The 25,523-nt window shown below is 59.0% G+C and overlaps 1 protein-coding gene across 1 annotated transcript in view; it reads left to right on the top strand.

Annotated features, from left to right (window-relative positions):
• The window catches only part of LOC129697685 (alanine--tRNA ligase, mitochondrial-like), a 34,855-nt gene that overhangs the window by 4,011 nt on the left and 5,321 nt on the right, over positions 1 to 25,523 (top strand). The window contains 16 exon segments of the mRNA XM_055636394.1: positions 288 to 433; positions 1,046 to 1,237; positions 2,503 to 2,647; positions 4,864 to 5,009; positions 5,584 to 5,692; positions 6,939 to 6,977; positions 8,928 to 8,987; positions 8,989 to 9,040; positions 14,878 to 15,005; positions 15,300 to 15,444; positions 17,287 to 17,456; positions 21,253 to 21,366; positions 22,087 to 22,227; positions 22,773 to 22,910; positions 23,494 to 23,597; positions 24,660 to 24,768. Coding sequence (XP_055492369.1) covers positions 288 to 433; positions 1,046 to 1,237; positions 2,503 to 2,647; positions 4,864 to 5,009; positions 5,584 to 5,692; positions 6,939 to 6,977; positions 8,928 to 8,987; positions 8,989 to 9,040; positions 14,878 to 15,005; positions 15,300 to 15,444; positions 17,287 to 17,456; positions 21,253 to 21,366; positions 22,087 to 22,227; positions 22,773 to 22,910; positions 23,494 to 23,597; positions 24,660 to 24,768 — 1,938 coding nt within the window.

Genomic DNA, 25,523 nt, shown 5'->3' with positions numbered 1-25,523 from the left:
GTGGGAGTGAAGTGGGCACAGGGAGTGAAGGGAAGGAGGAGGGAGTTTGTAGGGTGAATGGGTTGTTGGAGAAGGGCAAGAATGGGTGGGTGGGTGGAAAAGGTGAAGATGGGAGACTGGAATCCAGTTTAACAGGGATGCAAATAGTTGGGCCTCTCACCCCCCTGGGACGGGCTGCTCCCTCTGAGATGGAGGGGAGGGGTGCTGGCCTGTCGGGGGGTTGTGGGTTTTAGCGCGGTGGGGTAGGGGGAAGGCCGGGAGTGATGATCCCCCTTGTCGCGGTGCAGGAAGAGGCTTGCTCCATGGCCTGGGAGCTGCTGACCGAGAAGTACGGGATCCCGCCCGACCGACTCTATGTCACCTACTTTGGGGGGGACCCTGGTGCCGGACTGCCAGCCGACAGCGAGACCAGGGACGTCTGGCTCAGCCTGGGGTGAGTGCACACCAACCCCCTCCTTCACCAGCCCTCTCCCCTTATCCCTCACTGACCCTCTCCCCTCCCCCTCACTGATCCTCACCCCATCTCTCCCCCTCACTGATCCTCACCCCACCTCTCCCCTCCACCATTGCATCCCCCCCCCTCCACCATTGCATCCCACCCCCACCCCCGCTCCCATGGCTCTCCTCCCTCTCTATCTCCCCCCAGCCCTGCCTCAGCTCTCCGCCCCTCCCACAGCACCTCGTCACCCCTGATGTTCCATTGGTGTTTCCCACTCCATGGTGCTTCCCCCCCAGTATCCCAGGGCTTCCCCCCCCCTCCCCAACACAACTGCCCGTCCCCATGCAATGGGTGCATGCTCCCTACGGAGGGGGTGGGGGGTGGGTGAAGGATGGGATGGGGAGGGTGAGTAGGGAGAGGGATGATTGGGGTGGGGGCGGAGGGGGACGTGGTTTTTGAAGGGGAGGATGGAGAAGGGAGGGTGGGTGGGGAGGGAGATGACGGGGGCAGGGATGGGATGGGAGGGGTACAGCCCCGGCCTGTGAAGGTCACAGAGGGGGCCTGGGGTCCAGCCCCAGCTGACGCTGTCTCTGCTCCGGTCTGCAGGCTCCCCTCGGAACGGGTGCTGCCCTTCGGACTAGACTGCAACTTCTGGGAGATGGGGGAGACGGGACCATGCGGGCCCTGCACCGAGATCCACTACGACCACGGCGTGGGGGAGGGGGCAGCGGCCCAGGTGAACACTGGGAACCCCGGGCTGGTGGAGCTCTGGAACCTGGTCTTCATGCAGTACCACCGGTGAGGCAGCACCGTCCTGGCCAGCCCTTCTCCACAGGCCCACTCACGACTCACTGAAGCATCTACAAAGCCTTTCCAGGGCAGGGTGGTGGGAGCTTCTCTCTGTATCCCCTCATTTTTCCAGAGTCGCAATTAGCGGCACGGTGACGCACCGGTAGAGTTGCTTCCTTACAGCGCCAGAGGCCCGGCTTTGCTCCTGACTAAGGCTGCTGTTTGCACGTTTTTTTGTACGTTCTCCCCGTGACCTCGTGGGTTTTCCCCTGGGTGCTCCAGTCTCCTCCCACACTCCAAAGATGTACAGGTTTGTAGGTTAATTGGGTTTGGTAAAAATTGCAAATCTTCCCTAGTGTGTAGGATCGTGCGAGTGTATGGGGATCGCTGATCGGCACAGATTTGGTGGGCCGAAGGGCCTGTTTCCCCGCCGTATCTCTAAACTAAACTAAACAGCATGGTAATACATCCATCAACACTGCTATTTGTGCAGTTTGCAAATAACAACCATCAAAGTGGTGGTGCAGCTGGTGGAGCTGCCTTCAGGTGCTGTCTGTGTGTCAAAAGGTGGAGATGGCCCTTGTTGGGCAGCAGGACAGTGACCAGGCACTGTCAGGATGGACATTCCTCCCGAATCCAAGGAACCGATCAGTTCCTTCAACTTCCTCACCCACGCCCGGCCTCACTGGAGAATGGATTCCCCTCCTCAAGGGGATAGTTGAGGTTCCCCCGCCTAATCAGTCTGGCCAGAGGCCAGCCGGTCATTATTCTCACAACCCCACACCCCCTTCAACGTTCCAGATACTTTAGCCTGGGGAAGCGATCTCAATTCAAAACGTTCTCCAGGGATGCTGCCTGATCCGCTGAGTTCCTCCAGCACTTTGTGTCGTTTTGTATATTAAGCAGTATCTGCAGTTCTTTATTTACCCACAGTGTTTCTCTGATTTCTCCCAGCTCAATAACAGCAGCTCCACTCTGTGTCAAATCCGGGAATGTGTAACAGGACAGTGTAGAGGGAGACTCACTCTGTGTCCGATTGTGAGAAGTGTGTAACAAGACAGTGCCACTCCCTGCGGTGGCCTGAGGTCACGTTAACCCCCGGGGCCTTTGTGGACGGCGGGTCCTCTGTGTCTGATTGTGAGAGTGTGTGACGGGATGGCGTAGAGGGAGCTTCACGCTGTGACGGGGCGCTGTAGGGGGACATTCACGTGTGACGGGGAGGTGTAGAGCGAGCTTTCTGTTCTCTCCCATTCTGTTCCCATTCTGTGCCTCAGGGAGGCAGACTCCAGCCTCCAGCCGCTGCCACGGTTCAGCGTGGACACTGGGATGGGCCTGGAGCGACTGGTGGCCGTTCTGCAAGGGACAACCTCCAACTATGACACTGACCTCTTCACCCCCCTCCTGGACACCATACACCAGGTGAGGACGGGGGCAGCGGGGGGAGGATAGGAAACTCCGGGTGGGCGATGGAGTGTTCCTGGGGGTGTTGCGGTTCTGGGAAGGGGAATCCCATGGGAGAGCGTGTGGAAGGATGTGGGGAACGGATGACTCGTGCACATAAGGGAGCAACACCAGTGGGTAGATGGTGTCAGGAGTTATGGGGAGAAGGCAGGAGAATGGGGTTAGGAGGGAGAGATAGATAAGCCATGAATGAATGGCAAAGTAGACTTGATGGGCCGAATGGCCTAATTCTGCTCCCATCACATGACCTTATGACCACAGAGTGGTAAAGAAGGCCCGTGATATGCTTGCCTTCGTTGGTATCAGAGTCAGGATGTCATGGTACAGCTTTATAAAGCTTTGGGTAGGCCACGCTTGGAGGTTTGTGCACAGTTCCAGTCATCCCCATTACAAGATGGATGTAGAGGCTTTGGAGAGGGTACAGAAGAGGATTTTAACTAGGATGCTGCAACCTGGGTTAGAGGGCATTAGCTGTAAGGGGAGGTAGAACAAATGTGGATTGTTTGCTCTGGAATGTCAGAGGTTGAAGGAAGCCCTGATAGAAGGTTATAAAATGATGAGAGGCAGAGACAGGGTAGACAGTCGGAACCTTTTTTTTCCAGGGAAATATCAAAGACTAGAGGGTATAGGTTTAAGACAGCGGGTCAAAGTTTGAAAGAGATGTTTAAAAAGGGCAGTTTTTTTAACTGAGGGTGGTCGGTGTCTGAAATGTGCTGCCTAGGGGTGGTGGAGGTGGATATGATAGTGGTGTTCTTCATCTTATCGAGTCCACACACAAGATTAGAAGTGTGTTCAGCCGGAGCTGAATACACTTCTCGGCATCTGCACAATGGTGTCTGTCTTGTGCTTCTTGTGCGTGGTGGTGGAAAGATTGGTGGGAGCAGGGCCGTGAACGTGACCCCATACTGGTGTCTACATGGGTTTTAGATAGGCACACGGATATGGGGGGAAATGGACCACGTGCAGGCAGAGAATAGTTTGGCACAGAATTGTTGGCTGAGGGGCCTGTTCTTGTGGTGTACTGATCTCGGTTCGATGTTGGAAAGGGAGCAGGGAAGATTTGTCAACATGTTATTGGGACAGGAGGTCTCGAGTTATCAGAGGAGACTGGATAAGCTGGTACTTTTATACCTTGAGCGTAGGAGGCTGAGTTTATAGGTGTTTATAAAATCATAGACTAGGCGGATATCATGGCCTTTATCCCAGGATCTGGGAATATAAAACTAGACGACATAAGGTTTGGGGTGAGAGGGGAAAGATTTAAAGAGGCACTGTAAATCTCTCACACATAGAGTGGCCGGGATCTGGAATGAGCTGCCGGGGGAAGTGGTGGAGGCAGGAACAACATCTGGGCGGGTACTGGAGTGAGCAGGGCGTAGAGGGGTATGGAATTGATGGACAAGTGTGATCAGTCAGTTAATACAAGACAGTAACAGGCCTCTGAACCCAACTCATCCATGGCAGTCAAACAAGGTCCATTTGCCCACGTTTCTCCCATATTGCTCAGGAGAGGCGGAGGAAGCAGGTGTGATGGCATCATTTAAAAGACCCATGAACGGGCTGGAAATGCAGTGGTGCAGACCATGTGCAGGCAGCTGGGATCAAGGTCAGAACAGGCGTGGTGGACCGAAGGGCCTGTTCCTGGGCTCTACTGAGGACTTGTCAAAAATAGGAAAGCCCCCTCTCTGTGTAGGATGTGTATGTCAGAAACATAGAAAACAGGTGCAGGAGTAGGCCATTCGGCCCCACGAGCCTGCACCGCCATTCAATATGATCATGGCTGATCCTGTACCTGCCTTCTCTCCATACCCCCGATCCCTTTAGCCACAAGGGCCACATCTAACTCCCTCTTAAATATAGCCAATGAACTGGCCTCAACTACCTTCTGTGGCAGAGAATTCCAGAGATTCATATGTTGTATATGAACACGTCGAGGATTGTTCAGCTCAGTTTATTGTCACGTGTACCGAGGTACAGTGAAAAGCTTTAGTTGTGTGCTATCCAGTCAGCAGAAAGACAACACATGATTACAATCGAACCATTTACAGGGTATAGATGCATGATAAGGGAATAACGCTTAGTGCAAGGTAAAGCCAGCAAAGTCCGATCAAGGATACTACTTGATCAGCCATGGTCTCCCTGACTCAGGAGTTTTGTGTCTGCTCCTCTTTCAGCGGTCAGGGGCGCGGCGCTACAGTGGGCTGGTGGGATCGAGCCCGGACGCCTCCCTGGACACGGCGTACCGCGTGCTGGCTGACCACGCACGGGCTCTCACCGTCTGCATCGCCGACGGGCTGTACCCGGGGATGTCCGGCGCTCCGTGAGTCTCTGTGGTGTCTCTGTGGTGGGGGGGGGGGGGGGTGGGGTCACGGGGCAAGGTCACTGAGTGCGTTCGTGACGTAGGGGGGTCTCTGAGGGGGGTCACGGTGAGGTCGCGGGTGGGGTCACTGAGGGGTCACGGTGGTGGGGTCGGGTGTCGGGGTCGTGAGGTGGGGGGGGTCGCTGAGTGGGGGTCACGGTGGTGTCTGGTGGGGGGGTCGTGGGTGGGGGGTCACTGAGGGGTCGCGATGTGAGGTTGCAAGGTGGGGTCACGCTGATGTCGGGTGGGGTCGTGGGTGGGTCACTGAGGGGTCACAGTGGTGTCGGGTGGGGTCATGATGTGGGTTGGTGGGGGTGAGGTCACGGTGGTGTCAGGTCGGGTTCACTGAGGGGCCATGATGTGGGGTCGTGGGGTGGGGTCACTGAGGGGTCGTGGGGTGGGGTCAAGGAGGTGTCGGGTGGGGTCGTGAGTATGGGGTCACTGTGTTGGGTGGTGGAGTATGGGTGGCCATTGTGTCGGGGTGGGTGGGTAGGTGACGGTGTACTGCATCTGACAGTGCCCCCTTGCCCCACAGGCTGGTACTGCGGCGGATCCTGCGGCGGGCGGTGAGGTTCTCTGCCGAGGTTCTCCATGCTCCTGCCGGGCTCCTGGCTTCCCTGGTGCCCAGCGTGGTAGAGACTCTGGTGAGGAGGGGGCGAGTGGGGACCTGGATGGCGAGCTGAGCTTTGGGGGTGGTTGGATCAGTTCTGGCGTTCCTGGCTATCCCAGTCGGAGAACCACCAAACTCTTCACATCTGGCCCATCGGGTTTTAGAGATACAACGTGGAAAAGGGCCTTTCGGCCCCACCGAGTCTGTGCTCACCCTCTACACTAGTTCCATGTTGCTCCAGTTTCACATCCTACACACTGGGGCAATTTACAGAACCCAATTAACCTACAAACCTGCACGTCTTTGGAGTGTGGGAGGAAACCGGAGCACCCGGTGAAAACCCACGTGGACACGGGGGGGGAAGGTACAAACTATATTCAGACAACACCCGCAGTCAGGATTAAACCCGGGTGTCTGGCTCTGCCGCTGCGCCACCGTGAGTTTATTCTGGTTCCTCACTGAGCAATGGGGTGGCATTGTGTGTCCCCACACACAAACCCAACAGACTTTGAGGCCGCAGAAGGTAAGACCCCCGGTTCTTCTTACTGGCCCTTTGTTCAGTGACCGCCACCCTCTCCCTCCATGGTCTTAGTTTGGTTTAGAGATACAGCGCAGAAACAGGCCCTTCGGCTCACCGAGTCCACACCGACCAGTGATCCCAGCACATTGCCACTATCCTACACACACTAGGGACAATTTACATTTATATCGCCAATTAACCTACAAACCTGTACTTCTTTGGAGTGTGGGAGGAAACCAAAGATATCGTAGAAAACCCACGTGGTCACGGGGAGAATGTCCAAACTCCGTACAGACAGCACCCGTAGTCGGGATCGAACCCGGGTCTATGGTGCTATGAGGCAGCAACTCTACCGCTGCGCCACCGTGCTGCACAATCTCCCCGCATCTTCTCTCGCAGCGGGTGAGACAGACTTGTTGAGATTTTAACTCCATATAGCTGACTGTAGGAATGTGGTAGCCTTGCCCAGTACCACCGCATTCCCCATCCACTGGCTTTGTGCCTCTGGATTAGGAGTTCCACAGGGACCCTGGGCCGTGCCCCATGCAGTTTACAGATTCACACAAGGGATAGAGTGCTTTCACGAGCACCGAGCATTGTGGGTATAATGGCCGCCATTCGTGCAGCAACTGATCTGCGTGAATCGGGCCACAGTGTGCCCACTGGTCCCTGACCCAGGGGAGGGGAGTGAGGGGGGAGGTGGACTGCTCAAAAAATTGGCGTAGGTGGGATTAGTGATGTTTTGTTTCACTGTTTTCAGGGAGCTGCCTACCCAGAGCTGAAGCAAGATACGAGCCAGGTGAGGAAGGAGGGTGAGGGTGGGAGTGTGGAATGTAATGGGGAAGGCTCATTGTCATGGAAACAGGCCCTTCGGCCCAACGTGCCCTTGCTAACCAAGGTGCCCCACCCAATCCAGTCCTGTTGCCCCGCGCCTGACCCGTATCACTCTAAACTTTTCATATCCATGTACCTGTCCAAATACGTTTTCAATGTTGTCATTGTACCTGCCTCAGTCACTTCATCTGGCAGCTTCCGTGTATCCACCACAAAAAAGTTGTTGGTTCTTACTAAAACTCACCTGAAACCTGTGCAGTGTGGTCCTTGATTCACCAACTCTGGCGAAAAATATTATTTGCATCCACCCTATCTGTTCCTCTCTGGATCTGAAACACCTCTATAAGATCACCCTTCAGCCTCTTGCATTCCACGGAGTAAAGGGGCTCCCTGCCCAACCTCTCTCTTTAGTTCACACCTTCCAGTCCAAAGCAGCATCCTCATGGGAATCTCAGCGGCTCAAAAGGTCATATGGAATTGGAGTAGAATTAGGCCATTCGGCCCCATCAAGTCTACTCCGCCATTCAATCATGGTTGATCTATCTCTCCCTCCTAACCCCATTCTCCTGCCTTCTCCCCATAACCTCTGACACAGGGTTATGTGTGGGGGGGAATGTTGCTTTGGGTTAGATGACACCTTCTTCAGATGTCATCTGTCCATTCCCTCCACAGATGTTGCCTGATCCGCTGAGATGCATTTATTTTGCTCATGATCGCCAGTCACTTGTAACTCCAACATCCTTGTAAAATATCTCTGCATTCTTTACACCTTAATGGCATTGTTCCTACAACAGGGGGACCAAAACTAAACACAATAAGTGGTGCCTCACCAATAACTCATACAACTGTAAACTGATGTCCCTTCCCCTATACTCAACACCTTGACTGACGAAGGCCAGAGTGCTAAAAGCCACCCATCCTATCTACCTGCAACACCACTTTCAGGGAACTATGGACTAGTACGTCTCCATGCCTCTACTCTACAACATTCCCCTGAGCCTGACCATTCACTGAGATTGTTCTGCCCTGGTTTGATTTCACGAAATGCAACACCTCACACTTAAACTCCATTTGCCAATCTTCAGCCCACTTGCCCGGCTGATCAAAGATCCTGCTGTAATTCTTGATGGCTATCTGCGCTATCTACAATGGCCCCTATTTTGGTGTCATCTGCACTCATCTCAATCATGCCTTGTACATTCTCGTCCAACTGGTTAGTCCAGGTGGCAAACAGCAGTGTTCCCAGCACTGATCCCCGAGGCAAACCACTAGTCACAGACCCCCAATCCGAAGGACAACCTTGTCTCTACATCACTGTCTATATCTCTCGTTTCCCTCTCCCCTGACTCGTCTGAAGAAGGGTCTCGACCCGAAACGTCACCCATTCCTTCTCCAGAGATGCTGCCTGTCCCGCTGAGCTACTCCAGCATTCTGTGTCTATCTTTGGTGTAAACCAGCATCTGCACTTCCTTCCTGCATCTTCCACCTCCGCCCTCTGTGTGGGTTCTGTTGCTGGGGACGGTCAGGAGGGGGGGGGGGGGTGGACTGGAGGGTGAGGGTGGCGGATGATGTACTGGGGAATTGGCTATTTTTAAGGCAGGTTCTTGATTTGTAAGAATGTCAAAGATTTAGTGAAGAAGGGGGTAGAGAGGGAAAGATAGATCTTACGCGATTGAATGGTGGAGTAGACTCGATGGGCCGAATGGCCTAATTCTGCTCTTATCATTCATGAACATACTGCCTGTGCGGTGGGGTCTGTAGGTGGGGGAGTTGTGGATGGGAGGGGTCAGCCGTTGTGGGCAGTGCGGGGTGTAATTGGACTGTGGGAGAGGGAGAGGGTGGGTGCGGTGCGTGGGGAGGTGGGGGAGAGCTCCGCCCCACGTGCGGTCTCAACTCTCGTTGCTCCTCTCCGCAGATCATGGACGTCATAGAGGAGGGAGAGACGGCCTTCCTCTCCTCACTGGTGCGGGGGCGGGCGAGTCATCGACAGGACTCTGCGAAAGATGGGCGACCGAGAGAGATTCCCGGGTATAGTGGCATGATCCCCTCCCCCTCCCCCATCTGCCCCGCCATCCCACCACCTCACCACCCTCTCCCCATCTACCCCCACAGCCCACCCACTGCCCATCCCCCAACAACCACAGTCCATCCCCCACCACAGCCCACCCCCCCCCCACCACAGCCCACACCCCACCCCCCCCCCCCACAGCTCACCCGCCCTCACCACAGCCCACCCCCCCCCACCACAGCCCACCCCCCCCCACCACAGCCCACCCCCCCCCCACCACAGCCCACCCCCCCCCCCCACAGCCCACCCCCCCCCCACCACAGCCCATCCCCCCCCCCCACCACAGCCCATCCCCCCCCCCACAGCTCACCCGCCCTCACCACAGCCCACCCCCCCCCCACCACAGCCCACCCCCCCCCCCCCACAGCCCATCCCCCCCCACAGCCCATCCCCCCCCACAGCCCACCCCCCCCCACAGCCCACCCCCCACCACAGCCCACCCCCCACCACCACAGCCCATCCCCCCCCCACACAGCCCACCCCACAGCCCACCCCCCACCACAGCCCATCCCCCCCCACACAGCCCACCCCACAGCCCACCCCAGCCCACCCCCCACCACAGCCCATCCCCCCCCACACAGCCCACCCCACAGCCCACCCCCCCACCACAGCCCATCCCCCCCCACACACCCACCCCACAGCCCACCCCCCACCACAGCCCATCCCCCCCCCACACAGCCCACCCCACAGCCCACCCCCCCCACCACAGCCCATCCCCCCCCCACAGCCCACCCCCCCCCCCTCCACAGCCCACCCCCCCCCACACACAGCCCATCCCCCGCCACAGCCCATCCCCCCCACACAGCCCACCCCACAGCCCCCACCCCCCCCGCCACAGCCCACCCCCCCCCCACACAGCCCATCCCCCGCCCACAGCCCATCCCCCCCACACAGCCCACCCCCACCCCACCCCCCCCCCCCCCACAGCCCACCCCCCCCCCACACAGCCCACCCCCCCCCACCACAGCCCATCCCCCGCCACAGCCCATCCCCCCCCACACAGCCCACCCCACAGCCCACCCCCCACCACAGCCCATCCCCCCCCACACAGCCCACCCCACAGCCCACCCCCCACCACAGCCCATCCCCCCCCACACAGCCCACCCCCCCACCACAGCCCATCCCCCCCCACACAGCCCACCCCCCCCCACACAGCCCATCCCCCACAGCCCACCCCCCCCCCACAGCCCATCCCCCCCACAGCCCACCCCCCCCCACAGCCCATCCCCCCCCACAGCCCATCCCCCCACCACAGCCCATCCCCCCCACAGCCCACCCCCCCCCACAGCCCATCCCCCCCCACAGCCCACCCCCCCCACCACAGCCCACCCCCCCCACCACAGCCCATCCCCCCCCACAGCCCATCCCCCCCACCCACAGCCCACCCCCCCCCCACCACAGCCCACCCCCCCCCCCACAGCCCATCCCCCCCACAGCCCCCCCCCCCCCCCACAGCCCATCCCCCCCCCCACCACAGCCCACCCCCCCCCACAGCCCATCCACCACAGCCCACCCCCCCCACAGCCCATCCCCCACCCCCCCCCACAGCCCACCCCCCCCCCACAGCCCATCCCCCACCCCCCCCACAGCCCCCCCCCCCCCCCCCCCCCACCCCACAGCCCATCCCCCACCCCCCCCCCACAGCCCATCCCCCCCCAGCAGCATCCCATCCCCCCCCCCACAGCCCATCCCCCCCCCCACAGCCCATCCCCCCCCCCCAGCCCATCCCCACCCCACAGCCCATCCCCCCCCAGCCCATCCCCCCCCACAGCCCAGCCCATCCCCCCCCCCACAGCCCACCCCCCACCACAGCCCATCCCCCACCACAGCCCACCCCCCCCACCATAGCCCATCCATCCACCAACACCACAGTCTCATCCCCCGCCACAGCCCATCCCCCCGCCACACAGCCCATTCCCCAACCCATACCAAGTCCCACCGCCCTCCTCACCTGACCCTACCCCCCCTCTCCGTTGCGCAGGTACTGACACCTGGAGATACTCACCGAGCCGCACACCCTCCCCCATCCGCGTCCGCCTCCTGCTCCCCCTCCCTGGAATGTTTTCTGCCGGGATGGCCCTATTTCCACTCCTCCCTGCCCGCCCTTGGGAACTGAGGGGGTGGGGGAGTGGGTGCTGGTGGGGGGGGTGGGTGCTGGTGTGGGGGTGGGTGCTGGTGTGGGGGGGTGGTGCTGGTGGGTGCTGGGTGTGGGAGTGGGTGCTGGTGGGTGCTGGTGTGGGAGTGGGTGCTGGTGGGTGCTGGTGTGGGAGTGGGTGCTGGTGGGTGCTGGTGGGAGTGGGGTGGGGGTGTGCTGGTGGGGGTGGGGGTGGTGTGGTGGGGGGGTGTGTGGTGGTGGGGTGGGTGTGTGGTGGGGGTGCTGGTGGGGGGTGGGTGGGTGGGTGGTGGGGGTGGGTGGGTGCTGGTGTGGGTGTGGGTGTGTGGGGGTGGGTGGTGTGTGGGGGTGGTGGGTGCTGGTGGGGGGGTGGGTGCTGGTGGGGGGGGTGGGTGCTGGTGTGGGTGTGGGTGGTGGTGGGGGGGTGGGTGGGTGGTGGGGGGGTGGGGTGGTGCTGGTGGGGTGTGTGTGGGTGGGTGTGGTGGGGGTGGTGGGGCTGGTGGGGGGGGGGTGGGTGTGTGGTGTGGGTGGGGGGGTGGGGGTGTGTGGGTGGGTGTGTGGGGTGTGTGTGGGTGGGTGGGGGTGGTGCTGGGTGTGGGGGTGGGTGCTGGGGGTGGGTGTGGGTGTGTGGGGGGTGGGGTGGGTGTGTGTGTGGGAGTGGGTGGTGTGTGGTGGGTGCTGGTGTGGGGTGTGGGTGCTGGTGGGGGGGTGGGTGCTGGGGGGGGGGTGGGTGTGGTGGGTGTGCTGGTGGGGGGGTGGGTGCTGGTGTGGGTTGTGTGTGTGTGTGTGTGTGGTGGTGGGGGTGGTGTGTGGTGGGGTGGGTGTGGTGTGCTGGTGTGTGGGTGTGGTGTGGGTGTGTGTGGGTGTGGGGGTGTGGGGGGGGGAGAGTGGGTGTGTGTGGGGGGGTGTGTGGTGTGGGGTGGGGTGTGGTGTGGGTGTGGGTGTTGGTGTGTGGTGGGGTGGTGTGGGGGTGGTGGGGTGTGGGTGTGGGTTGGTGGGTGGTGGTGTGTGTTGGTGTGTGTGCTGTGTGGGGTGTGGTGTGGGTGTGGTGTGTGTGTGGGTGGGGGTGTGTGTGGGGTGGTGTGGGGGGGTGGGTGTGGTGGTGTGGGGTGGGTGTGGTGGGTGCTGGGTGCTGTGGGGTGTGGGTGCTGGTGGGGGGGGGGGTGCTGGTGGGGGGGTGGGTGTGGTGGTGGGGGGTGGGTGCTGGTGTGGGTGTGGGTGCTGGTGGGTGCTGGTGGTGTGGGGGTGGGTGCTGGTGGGGGGGGTGGGGTGGTGTGGTGTGGGGTGGGTGCTGGTGGGTGTGGGTGCTGGTGTGGGGAGTGGGTGCTGTGTGTGGGGGTGGGTGTGGTGGTGTGGGGGTGGGTGTGTGTGTGTGGGGGTGGGTGCTGGTGGGGGGTTGGTGGGTGGGTTGGGTGCTGGTGTGGGGGTGGGTGGTGTGTGGGGGTGGGGTGGGGGGGGGGGTGGGTGCTGGGTGGGGGGTGGTGGGTGTGGTGTGTGTGGGGTGTGGTGGTGTGGGGGGGGGTGGGGTGTGGTGGGGGGTGGGTGGCTGGTGGGGTGTGGGTGCTGTGTGTGGGGGTGTGGGGTGCTGGTGTGGGGGTGGGTGCTGGTGTGGGGGGTGGGTGTTGTGTGTGGTTGGTGGGGTGGCTGTGTGTGTGGGTGGGTGCTGGTGTGGGTGTGGGTGGGTGTGGGTGTGTGGTGGTGTGGGTGGGGTGGTTGGGTGGGTGGTGGGTGTGGGGTTGGGTGTGGGGTGTGTGTGGGGGGTGGGTGTGGTGGTGTGGGTGTGGGTGTGGTGGTGGGGGTGGTGTGGTGGGGGGGGGGTGGTGGGGGGTTGGGGGGTGGTGGGTGTGGGGGGTGGGGTGCTGGTGTGTGGGGGTGGGTGTGTGGTGTGGGGGTGGGTGTTGGGGGTGGGGTGTGTGGTGTGGGGGGGGGGGGGGGTGTGGTGGGGGGGTGGGTGGTGGTGTGTGGGTGGGTGGGGGTGGGGTGGTGGGTGCTGGTGGGGGGTGGGTGGGTGGGGTGTGGGGTGTGTGTGGGTGCTGGGGGTGGGGTGGGTGCTGGTGGGGTGTGTGGGTGCTGGTGTGTGTGGGTGTGTGTGTGTGTGTGTGTGTGTGGTGGGGTGTGGGGGGGTGGGGTGTGTGTGTCGGTGTGTGTGTGGGGGGGTGTGTGGGGTGTGTGTGTGTGGGTGGGGGTGTGGGTGCTGGTGTGGGGTGTGTGGGGGTGTGGGGGGGGTGCTGGGGTGGGGGAGTGTGTGGGGGTGGGTGTGGTGTGGGGTGGGTGTGGTGGTGGGGGGTGGGGGGGTGGGGTGGTGGGTGCTGGGGCTGGTGGGGGGGGTGGGGGTGGGTGTGGTGTGGGGTGGGTGTGGGGGTGGGTGGTGGTGTGGGGGGGGGGGGGTGTGGTGTGGGGGGGGTGGTGGGTGTGTGTGGTGTGGTGGTGGGGGGTGGGTGTGGGGTGTGGGTGTGGGTGCTGGGTGTGGGGGGGGTGGGTGGGGGTGGTGGTGTGGTGCTGGTGTGGGGGGTGTGTGGGTGTGGGTGTGGGGGTGGGTGCTGTGGGTTGGGGTTGTGGGTGCTGGTGTGGGGGTGGGTGGTGTGTGGGGGGTGGGTGTGGGTGTGTGGTGTGGGGTGGGGTGTGGGTGTGGGGTGGGGGGGGTGTGGTGGTGTTGGTGTGGGGGGGGTGGGTGCTGGTGTGGGGGTGGGTGCTGGTGTGTGGGGGGGTGGGTGGTGTGTGTGGGGGTGGGTGTGTGGGGGGGGGTGTGTGGGGGGGGGTGGGGTGTGGTGTTGGGGTGGGGTGTGGGGGGCTGGTGTGGGGGGTGGGGCTGGTGTGTGGGGGGGGTGTGGGTGCTGGTGTGGGGGGTGGTGCTGGTGTGGGGGGTGTGTGGGTGCTGGTGTGGGGGTGGGTGCTGGTGTGGGGGGGGTGTGGGTGTGTGTGGGGGGGTGGGGTGCTGGTGTGGGGGGGGGTGTGGGTGGTGGTGTGTGGGGTGGGTGGTGGGTGTGTGGGGGGTGTGGGTGCTGGTGTGGGGGTGGGTGCTGGTGTGTGTGGGGGTGTGTGGGTGCTGGTGTGGGGGTGTGGGTGCTGGGGTGGGGGGGGGTGCAGGTGTGGGGGTGGGTGCTGATTTTGGGGGAGTGGGTGGGTGCTGGTGTTGGGGGAGTGGGTGCTGGTGGGGGGTGGGTGCTGGTGTGGGGGTGGGGGTGCAGGTGTGGGGGTGGGTGCTGGTGGGTGGGGGTGGGTGCTGGTGTGGGGGTGGGTGCTGGTGTGGGGGTGGGTGCAGGTGTGGGGGTGGGTGCTGATTTTGGGGTTGGGTTGGTGGTGGTGGGGGGGTGGGTGCAGGTGTGGGGGTGGGTGCTGATTTTGGGGGGTGGGTGCTGGTGTGGGGGTGGGTGCTGATTTTGGGGGAGTGGGTGCTGGTGGGGGGGTGGGTGCAGGTGTGGGGGGTGGGGGTGCTGATTTTGGGGGGGAGTGGGTGCTGGTGGGGGGGTGGGTGGGTGCTGGTGTGGGGGTGGGTGCAGGTGTGGGGGTGGGTGCTGGTGGGGGAGGGGCTAGGGTGGCAGTCGGCCTCCACCCACGGTCACCGTCCCCCCCATATCACTGCAGCGCGGGGTCAGGGCTGGTGAGGGGCAGGTGGAGGAAGAGAGGGGGCGATGTGGAGCAGTGACAGGCAGACACAAGTCACCCTCCCCTCTGTCCCTGCAGCGGACGTGGCCTGGTCCCTCCACCGCAGCCTGGGCTTCCCCCTCGACCTGGTTGGTCTGATGCTGGACGAGAAGGCCGTCACCATGGATACCGAGGGCCTGGAGCGGCTGGCCAAAGAGGAGGCAGAGGTGAGGAGGGAATGATGGAGGGATCTACAAGGGAGGGGAGGTGGAGGGAGGGCGAGGGGGGTTGCACTGGGCAGGAAGGGCAGGGTGGGAGATGAGGTGCACATTGTGTGGGGCGGGTGGGGAGAGGGGTCGCCGGGTGGTGACTGCAACTGGCGGTGGTTGAGGAGGGAGGTTAACGTTGGTGGTTGGTTCCTGCGGACTCTCATCACTATGCTCTGTCTCCTCCCCCCCCTTCCTCCTATCCCTCCATCTGTTTTTCCCCGTCACCCCTCCTTCCCCATCCCCGTTCTCCAGCATTCCCGAGGGGCCGCCATGGGGGAAGCGGGCGCTGAGCCAGAGTTGGACCCCCACACGCTGAGTGAGCTGCACCGGGCCAGGGTCCCCCCTACGGACGATTCCCCCAAATATGCGTACACCCTCGATGCCCACGGCAAATACGGTAACGGTGGGGGAGGGGCCGGGGGGGGAGGGGGGTGGGGAGAGCGGAGAGCGCAGAGCGGGCTGCTGTTGGGGAGGTGATCGGAGTATGGGGACAATAAACACATGTGCGGCACGGTGGCACGGCGGTGGAGTTGCTGCCTTACAGCGCTTGCAGTGCCAGAGACCCAGGTTCGATCCCGACTACGGGTGCTGTCTGTACGGAGTCTGCGTAGGTTTTCTCCGAGATCTTTCGTTTCCTCCCAGACTCCAAAGACGCGCAGGTTTATAGGTTAATTGGCTTGGTATAAGCGTAAATCGTCCCTAGTGTGTGTTGGATAGTGTTGGTGTGCGGGGATCACTGGTCGGCGCGGACTCGGTGGGCCGAAGGGCCTGTTTCCACGCTGTACCTCTAAACTAAACGGCATTGGTGTAAATGGCGGTAGGCAGGGTCTCGTTGGGCCGAAGGGCCTGTGGCCTGGCTGTATCTGTGGCTTTGAATGCTGCTTCAACTCACACAGGCGGAGCTGGGAGAGCAGCTCCCCTTCGCTCAATGGTTCAATGGTGCTTTATTTATCACGTGCTGCCGCACAGTGAAACTAGACATTACGGGCGGACGCCATCGTTATTGGCGCCAATATTCAGAGTCCAGTCGCCCCGCGCGCTCGATCTACTGGAGCGGCCTCCCTGTCCCTTGATGCCCCTCCCCCTCTTCACCTTTGTGCCCTCTCCTTCACCGCCCCTCCTCCTCCCCTCTTCACCCCCCTTCTTCCCCTCAGAGAGTCATAGAGTGATACAGTGTGGAAACTGGCCTTTCGGCCCAACTTGCCCACACCGGCCCACATGTCCCACCTGCCAGCATTTGGTCCATATCCCTCCAAACCTGTCCTATCCATGTAAATACTTCTTAATGTTGGGATAGTCCCAGCCTCAACTACCTCTTCCAGCAGCTTGTTCCATACACCCACCACCCTTTGTGTGAAACAGTTACCCCTTCAGATTCCTATTAAATCTTTTCCCCTTCACCTTAAACTTATGTCCTTTGGTCCTCGATTCCCATACTCTGGGCAAGAGACTGTGTGTATCTACCCAATCTATTCCTCTCATGATTTTATACACCTTTGTAAGATCACCACTCATTCTCCTGTGCTTCAAGGAATAGTCCCAGCCTACTCAACCTCTCCCTATAGCTCACACCCTCTAGTTCTGGCAACATCCTCGTAAAACTTCTCTGTACCCTTTCCAGCTTGACAACATCTTTCCAATAACACGGTGCCCAGAACTGAACACAATACTCTAAATGCAGTCTCACCAACAGCTTATACAATTGCAACATGACCTCCCAACTTCTATACTCAATACTCTAACTGATGAAGGCCAATGTGCCAGAAGCCTTTTTGACCACCTTGTCTACCTGTGACTCCACCTTCAGGGAACCATGCACCTGTACTCCTAGATCCCTCTGCTCTACAACACTAACCCAGAGGCCTACCATTTACTGTGTAGGTCCTGCCCATGTTAGACTTCCCAAAATGCAGCCCATCACATTTTTCTGCATTTAATTCCATCAACCACTCCTCCGCCCACCTGGCCAATCGATCCAGATCCTGTTGCAATCGTTCACAACCAACTTCACTATCTGCAAAACCGCACACTTTTGTGTCATCTGCAAATTTGCTAATCTTGCCATGTATGTTCTCATCCAAATCATTGATGTAGATGACAAACCACTCCGTCTCTCCCCCCCGCTGCCCCTCATCTCCCCCTCACCTGTTTCACTGCCCTTCGCCGCCCCCTCCCCATCACCATACATCCCGTCTCTCCCTCGCTGCCCCCGGTGTGACCCTATCGGCCTGTTTTACAGCGTTTCCCTCGGGCAGGGCCATGGTCCTGGCCCTCAGCCTGGGACGGAGTCTGGTCCAGGAGGTGGGGCCAGGCCAGCGAGGCTTTGTCATTCTCGACCGCACCAACTTCTACAGCGAGCAGGGTGGACAGAGCTGCGACCAGGGCTTCCTGGTGCGAGAGGGTCAGCAGGTACGGCACGGGTCACCCCCAGGGCACTGCCCCTTCTCCAGTTGTCCACAACCATCAGGCCTGGGTTGTAGCAGGGCCTTGGGCAGGCTGGTGGACTGGTCCTGTGGGTGGGATCAGGGTGGGCAAGCCAGGTGCTTACAAAACTGCTTCAGTGTTGGACGTTGGGGGAGGTAGTGTAGGACTCGGTCTGGAAACCTGCAACCAATGATGTGCCACGGGGCTTGGTGCTGGGTCTACACTGTTTGTCATCTACATTAACGATTTGGATGAGAACTTGGATGGCAAGAATAGGAAGTTTGCAAAATTGTGCGGTGGACAGTGTAGAAGGTTGTCTGAGATAACAGGGACAGAGGGAATGGTATGGCAGAGGGAACTTAACTAAGACATGCACAGTGTTGCATTTTTGGAATGATAAACCAGGACGTCGATTACACAGTAAATGATAGGGCCTGAGAGATTGTTTGAGAGTACAGTGACACAGTGGTAGAGTTGCTGCCTTACAGCACCAGAGACCCGGGTTCGGTCCTGATCACAGGTGCTGTCCGTATAGATTTTGTACATTCTTGTCACCATGTGGGTTTTCTCCGGGTGCTCCGGTTTCCTCCCACACTCCAAAGATGTACAGGTTTGTAGGTTAATTGGCTTCTGCAAATTGTCCCTAGTGCGTAGGATAGAGCTAGTGTACGGGTGATGGTTAGGATGCGCGGACTCGGTGGGCTGAAGGGCCTGTTTCCATGCTCTATCTCTAAAGCAAACTACAGCGAGATCTAGGAGTACAGGTTCCCTAAAAGACATAACCAATGAAGGTTATCATGCCAGAGGTCTTCTTCACCATCCTGGCCACGCAAGTAGACTAGTTGAGGCATCGTGTTGCAACTGTACAAAATGTTAGTGACTCTTACCACTCTTGTGTGTAGTTCTGGCCACCCAGCAACAGGAAGGATTTGATTCAGCTTGGAAAGGGCGCGATGTTGCCGATAAATGAAGGGCTTGAGCTATCTGGAGAGGTTTGGCCAGTAATGCCCCTGTCCCACTTAGGAAACCTGAACGGAAACCTCTGGAGACTTTGCGCCCCACCCAAGGTTTCCGTGCGGTTCCCGGAGGTTTTTATCAGTCTCCCTACCGGCATCCACTACTTGCAACCTCCGGGAACCGCACGGAAACCTTGGGTGGGGTGCAAAGTCTCCAGAGGTTTCCGTTCAGGTTTCCTAAGTGGGACAGGGGCATAAGGCTACACGGTGGAGCTGAGAAATATAGAGGGTGAACACCTTGTAGTTTGGACGTGGGAGGTCATGTCTTACGAATTTGGTTCCGTTTTTTGAAGAGGTAAATAATAAGGCTGACGAGGGAAAGGCCATGGACGTTGTCTATGTAGACCTCAGCAAGACCTTTGAAAAGATTCTGCATGTAAACAGCTCTGGAAAGTTAGATCGCATGGGATCCAGGGAGAGCTAGCAAACTGGCTTGGAATGGAAGGAAGCCGAGGGTGATGGTGAATGTTATTCAGATTGGACAATGGTGTGCCTCAGGGAACGGTGCTGGGCCCATTGCAGGTTGCAGCTTGGATAAGAATGTACAAGGCATGATTAGTAAGTTTGCAGATGACACTAAAGTGGAAGGTATTGTAGATAGCGAAGATGCTTATTCAAAAATTACAGCAGGGTCTTGATCAGCTGGGAACGTGGGCTGAGGAATGGTTAACGGACTTTAATGCAGATAATGCAAGTTGTACAGGGCCCTAGTGAGACCACACCTGGAGTATTGTGTGCAGTTTTGGTCTCCAAATTTGAGGAAGGACATTCTTGCTATTGAGGGAGTGCAGCGTAGGTTCACCAGGTTAATTCCCGGGATGGCGGGACTGTCATATGCTGAGAGAATGGAGCGCTGGGCTTGCACACTCTGGAGTTTAGAAGGATGAGAGGGCATCTTATTGAAACATATTAGATTATTAAGGGTTTGGACACGCTAGAGGCAGGAAACATGTTCCTGATGTTGGGGGAGTCCAGAACCAGGGGCCACAGTTTAAGAATAAGGGGTAAGCCATTTAGAATGATGAGGAAACACTTTTTCCACACAGAGAGTTGTGAGTCTGTGGAATTCTCTGCCTCAGAGGGCGGTGGAGGCCGGTACTCCGGATATTTTCAAGACAGAGCAAGATAGGGCTCTTGAAGATAGTAATTGAGTCAAGAGATATGGGGAGAAGGCAGGAACGGGGTACTGATTGTGGATGATCAGCCACGATGACATTGAATGGTGGTGCTGGCTGGAAGGGCCGAATGGCCTACTCCTGCACCTATTGTCTATTGTTACACTATAGACAATAAGTGCAGGGCTCTGGGGAATCTTGTAGAGCAAAGGGATCTCGGAGTACAGGTACAAAGTGCCTTGAAAGTGGCGCCACAGATAGATATGGTGGTCAAGTAAGCTTCTGGTTCATTGCCCTTCATCAGCCAGGGTATTGAGCATAGAAGTGTTACACGACGCTGGTGAGGCCACACTTGGAGTACTGTGTTCAGTTTTGGTCACCTGCTATAGGAGGGATGTCATTAAGCAGGAAAGGGTGCAGTTAAATTTATGGGGATGTTGCCAGGACTTGAGGGGGTGTGGTTTGGCAGGATTGGACTTTATTCCTTGCAGTGCAGGAAGCTGAGGGGTAATCTTGAAGAGATGTGTAAGATCATGAGGGGCATAAATAGGATGAAGGCACAGAATAGGCATATCAAGAAACAGAAGACATGTTTAAGGTGAGGAACAAGATTTAATACAAACCTGAGGGGCAACTTATTCACAGAGGGTGGTGGGCAAATCGAACGAGCTGCCGGAATAGGTGGATACTATAACAGCATTTAAAGGCATGGTCAGGAAGATGGATAAGAAAGCTTTAAAGAGGTATGGGCCAAACACGTGGTAAATGACAACAGCTTAGATGGTAGGACGCAAAATGCTGGAGTAACTCAGCGGGTCAGGCAGCATCTCTGGAGGGAAGGAATGGCTGCCTGACCCGCTGAGTTACTCCAGCATTTTGTGTCCGCCTTCTGCAGAGGTCTGGTCGGAGAAAGGAAGTCTCAACCCGAAACGTCACCCATTCCTTCTCTCCAGAGATGCCGCCTGACCCGCTGAGTTACTCCAGCTTTTTGTGTCTGTCTTCCCCGGCGGGTAGGTGACTGAGGGGCGATCTTATAGAGGTTTATAAAATCATGAGGGGGGTAGGAAAGGTGAATGGTCAGTCGTGGCCAGCAAGTCTAAACGGAGCAGTGACGGTGTGTGGTTGGGCCAGGGGATCTGGTAGCAGTGGTTAGAACTGAATTTCTGTGGTGTAGGACAAAGGGGACAGAGCAGTGGGTGAACAAAAGTGCTGGAGAAACTCAGCGGGTGCAGCAGCACCTATGGAGCGAAGGAAATAGGCGACGAACGTTTCGGGCCGAAACCACTGAGATCAGTGGGTGGGGGGTTGGGTGATGTGCAGGGTGGGGGTGGGGGGGGGGGGGGGGGGGGGGTGGGGGGGGGGGGGGGGGGTGGGGGGGGGGGGGGGTGGGGGGGGGGGAGAGGGGGGGGGGGGGGTGGGGGGGGGGGGGGGGGGGGTGGGAGAGGGGTGCGACGTGAAGCGGTGGGAGCCCAGATGTGGTGGGCTTGGGGCTTGGTGTGGTGTGGTGTGGCGGGGCGCTGGCTGGGGAGGGGTAGGGGGGAATGAGGATCTCGGGGGACGGAGGACGATGGGGGGGTTTGGTCAGTCGGTGGGTGGGGTGTCCCAACACTGAGCTGGGTTCCTTGTTTCCCCCCCCCCACCCCACCCCAGGACGTGGTGCTGCCGGAGCTGGATGTGAGGGGGGCCGGGGGCTTTGTGGTCCACCGGGTGCTGGTGCCGGAGTGTCTGCGGGTCGGGGACCGGCTGGAACTCTTCGTGGATCAGGTGGGAGTATCCCGACCCGACCCTGAACCGACCCCGACCCGACCCCGATCCGACCCCGACCCGACCCCGATCCACCCTGACCGAACCCATTCCCGACCGACCAGTGAACCGCTTCCGACCCCAACCCTGACTGACCCTCCCTTGACCCTGACTGACCCTCCCCTGACCCTGACTGACCCTCCCCTGACCCTAACCAACCCCCCCCCCCCAGACTGGCCCAGGGCGGGGGGGTTGAGCTGGGGCTAGACATGGCTGGGGGTGGAGGAACAGATCACTCACTGCGAGGGGAGGAGGAGGAGGAGGAGGAGGAGGCAGGAGGAGGCAGGAGGCAGGAGGCCATTCAGCCCCTCGCTCCTCAGCCCGGCCCCGTCTTCAGCACCAGACTCTGTCCCACTCCCGCAGCTCCGGGCGGACAAGTCCAACCACAAGGAGGCTGCCCCTGGGTCAGCAGTGACCGGTCCCTGTCCCTGTCCCTGCCTCCCTGGCTCCCTGGCTGGTGAGGAAGGGCCACAGTGACCCCCCCTCCCCCATCAGACCCTCCCTCTCTTCCCGCCCGGTGAGGGGGACGTGCGTGGGGAACTCTGTGACTTTATCGCCGTCCTTGCCGTGGCGACTCTTTGCAAACCTTGGGAACGCAAAACAAAGGATTTCACTGTGAGTGGTCACACGCGACAACAAAGTATTCATTCACTCTCCCCCCCGTGTGTTCCCCGCTCCCAGGCCCAGCGACTCGGCTGCATGGTGAAGCACACGGCCACACACCTGCTGATGGCCGCTCTGTGCCGAGTGCTGGGGCCCCGCACGCAACAGCGGGGCTCACACGTGGCCGCTCAACGACTGCGGCTGGACGTCAGCGTCAAGGTGGGTCACTCCCCTCCCCCCTCCCCACTCTGCCATTCCCCCCCAGCCCTTTGATCCTAACCCCTCCGCTCCCATCCCCCTCCCCCATCCCGACCGTCCCCCCACACACAGTGATTCCTCCAGCATCCATCCTCCCCTCATCCCCCTCCCCCCCCCCCCCCCTCCCCCCCCCCCCCCCCCCCCCCTCCCCCCCCTCCCCACCCCCCCCCCCCCCCCTCCTCCTGGTCGTTCCTCCCCCCCCACACATTCACCATCCTCAGTCCTTCATCCCACTGACCCGGCCCCTCTTGCCAACCTTCCAACCTTCCCCCCCCCCCCCCCCCCCGCTGTCCTGCCTGTCGCCACAGCTCCCCCCCCCCACCCCCAGGATTGAGTGAGTGTGTGTGTGTGTGTGTGTGTGTGTCCCAGCTGTCTCCCCATCCACCCCTAGGCCGACTCCCTGTGGCCCCTCTCTCGCCCCCATTGTTGCCCCTTGCCCAGCCTGTCTGTCCCCCATCCCCCCTCGCCCCGGGCCGGTGATAAGCCGCCTGTGTTGCCCGCCGCAGGGTCCGCTCACAGACGGCCAGCTGGCGGAGCTGGACGCCGCGGTGCAGGCGCTGATCGGGAGGGACGAGGAGGTTCACACGGCCGAGCTGCCGCTACACCAGGCCCTGCAGATCACGGGGCTACGCAAGACCAACGAGGTGAGGCTCCCTCTCCCATCTCCCCACTGTTCCCAACTGATCCATGTCCCGATGGAGCCTCTAACCGCCTTTGATCTGTCCACAGCTTTGCCCATGTTTGTGCCGTCAGCTCTTAGTTTATCCTAAGTTATTTATTATATCATCACAGATAACAGAGGTAGGTGTCAGTACTGATCCCTGTGGGACACCACTGGTCAGACACCTGCAGCCACAATAACACAATACCACCCCTCCACTACCCACCCCTGTGTGGACCAGAAACATCACATTTAGTACAGAGCTGTCGCTCCTACAGCACGGCACGGCACTACCCCAGTACCACCCCCCCTCCCACAGTGCCGTGCTCCATCAATGCTGCTTTGAAGCATCCATTTGTGGTCCTGCCTGCAGAGTGCGGGAACTGATGGGGTGGGTTGTGGGTGAGCTGTGAGAAGGATTTGGATGGGTGGGGGAGGTGGGGGTGGGTAACGGAGAGATCTGATCGAGCGTTGTACGCGGAGGTGGGCTGGGGAACTGTGGGAAGCCGCTGGTGAAACTTGCTTTGCCTGCACTGAGCTCCCCTCTGTGTGTGTGTGTGTGTCAGGTTTACCTTGATCCTGTACGAGTGGTCTCCATCGGTGCCCATGTGGAGCAGCCGCACTCTTCAGACTGCACCCAGCACACCTCTGTGGAGCTCTGCTGTGGGACGTAAGTACTGACCTCCGCTCGACGCGGGTCAACTCAAATACTCTCCTTCCCTGCCAATACGACCAGGCAGCGGGGGCGGGGAATTCACTCCGTGTCCAATCTCTTTTATCTCCCCTAACGAGGAGATTTCATTCCATGGTCACAATTAACATTCTGATTGTTGTTTAACGATTATATTAATCAACACTACTCTTTGTGCAGTTTGTAAATAACCATCAAATAACCGCACTGTCAGCTGAATCCAGAACACACAGTTGCCCCCACCGAGCCCTCTATAGAACATAGAACAGTACAACACAGGCCCATAACGTTCTCATCTGCCTGCATGTGATCCATATCCCTCTATAGCCTGTACTGCCATGGGCCTCTCTAAACACCTCTTTAAATCCACTCGTGTATATCTGCCTTCACCAATGCATTCTTGGCTCCCACAGCTCTCTATCTAACAAAACAACTTGCCTCGCTTATCGCCATTAAACTTTCCCGCTCCCACCTTATATCTATGCTCTCCAGTGTTGGACATTTCCACCTTAGGAAGATGGTTCTGACTGTCTACCCGATCTATGTCTCATCGTTTTATAAACTTCTATGAGGTCTCCCCTCAACCTCTGATGTTCCAGAGAAAACAACCCAAGACTATCCAACCTCTCCCTGTAGCTGTGATCCAGGCATCTTTCTGGTAAACCACCTCTGCACCCTCTCCAAAGCCTCCACATCTTTCCTGTAATGGGACGACCAGAACTGCACATAATTCTCCAACTGCGGCCTAACCCGCCCTATAGAGCTGTATCATGACCCTGGCATTAATATTCAACATGCAACAAGCAGTTCATTAATTACTACATGAAGCAGCTCTATAGGACTTTGGTTAGGCCACATTTGGAGTAGAGAGAGCTTCACTCTGCTTCTAACCCTGGGAGCGTGTGATGAGAAGATGTGGAGGGCGCTTCATTCTGAGTCTAACCCACGCTGTCCCTGCCGTGGGGATATGACAGGATAGTGTTGTACACACACTGGGCTCTTTGTTTTGTGGCCTTATGGAATCTCTTGTCCTCCCTGCAGCCATTTGCTGAGGACGGGCCTGATCCAGGACCTGGTGATAGTGTCCGAGCGGCAGCTGGCGAAGGGAATCAGCCGACTGATCGCAGTGACAGGACAGGACGCCAAGCAGGTGAGAGGTCAGACGCAGCACATGTGCTCAAAGTCTGTGCTCAGCACCCTGCCCCTCTCCTCCCCTGCCTCCGTCTGAAGGTTGGTTGGGAGGGCTGGGCATAGAGACCCTCCGATCATCCAGAGATGGACGTTCAAACAAGATGGCTGTCTGACCCCTTGTCTTCATCACGGTTAAGGAAGCCACATCTCCTGACATGGAACTATTATCATAAGGTCATAAGAGCTGGAGCAGAATTAGGCCATTCAGCCCATCACGTCTACTCTGCCATTCAATCATGGCTGATCTACCTCTCCCTCCTAACCCCATCCCCTGCCTTCTCCCCATAACCCCTGACACTTGTACTAATCATGAATCTATTTATCTCTGTCTTAAAAATATTCACTGACTTGGCCTCCACAACCTCCTGTGGCAAAGAATTCCAGATTCACCAGCCTCTGACTAAAGAAATTCCTCCTCATCTCCCTCCTAAAGGAACGTCCTTTAATTCTGAGGCTGTGACCTCTAGTCCTGGACTCTCCCACTCCCACTAGTGGAAACATCCTCTCCACATCCACACTATCCAAGCCTTTCACTATTCTATACGTTTCAATGAAGTCCTCCCCCCCTCCCCACCCTTCATCCTTCTAAACTCCAGCGAGTACAGGCCCAGTGCCGACAAACATTCATCATAGGTTAACCTGCTCATTCCTGGGATCCTTCTTGTAAACCTCCTCTGAACCCTCTCCAGAGCCAGCACGTCCTTCCTCAGATAT

Source organism: Leucoraja erinacea, chromosome 5 (assembly GCF_028641065.1).
Source record: "Leucoraja erinacea ecotype New England chromosome 5, Leri_hhj_1, whole genome shotgun sequence".
Lineage (NCBI taxonomy): Eukaryota > Metazoa > Chordata > Chondrichthyes > Rajiformes > Rajidae > Leucoraja > Leucoraja erinaceus.
The sequence above is the reverse complement of the archived record's forward strand: the minus strand, read 5'-3'. Positions and strand labels throughout refer to the sequence as shown.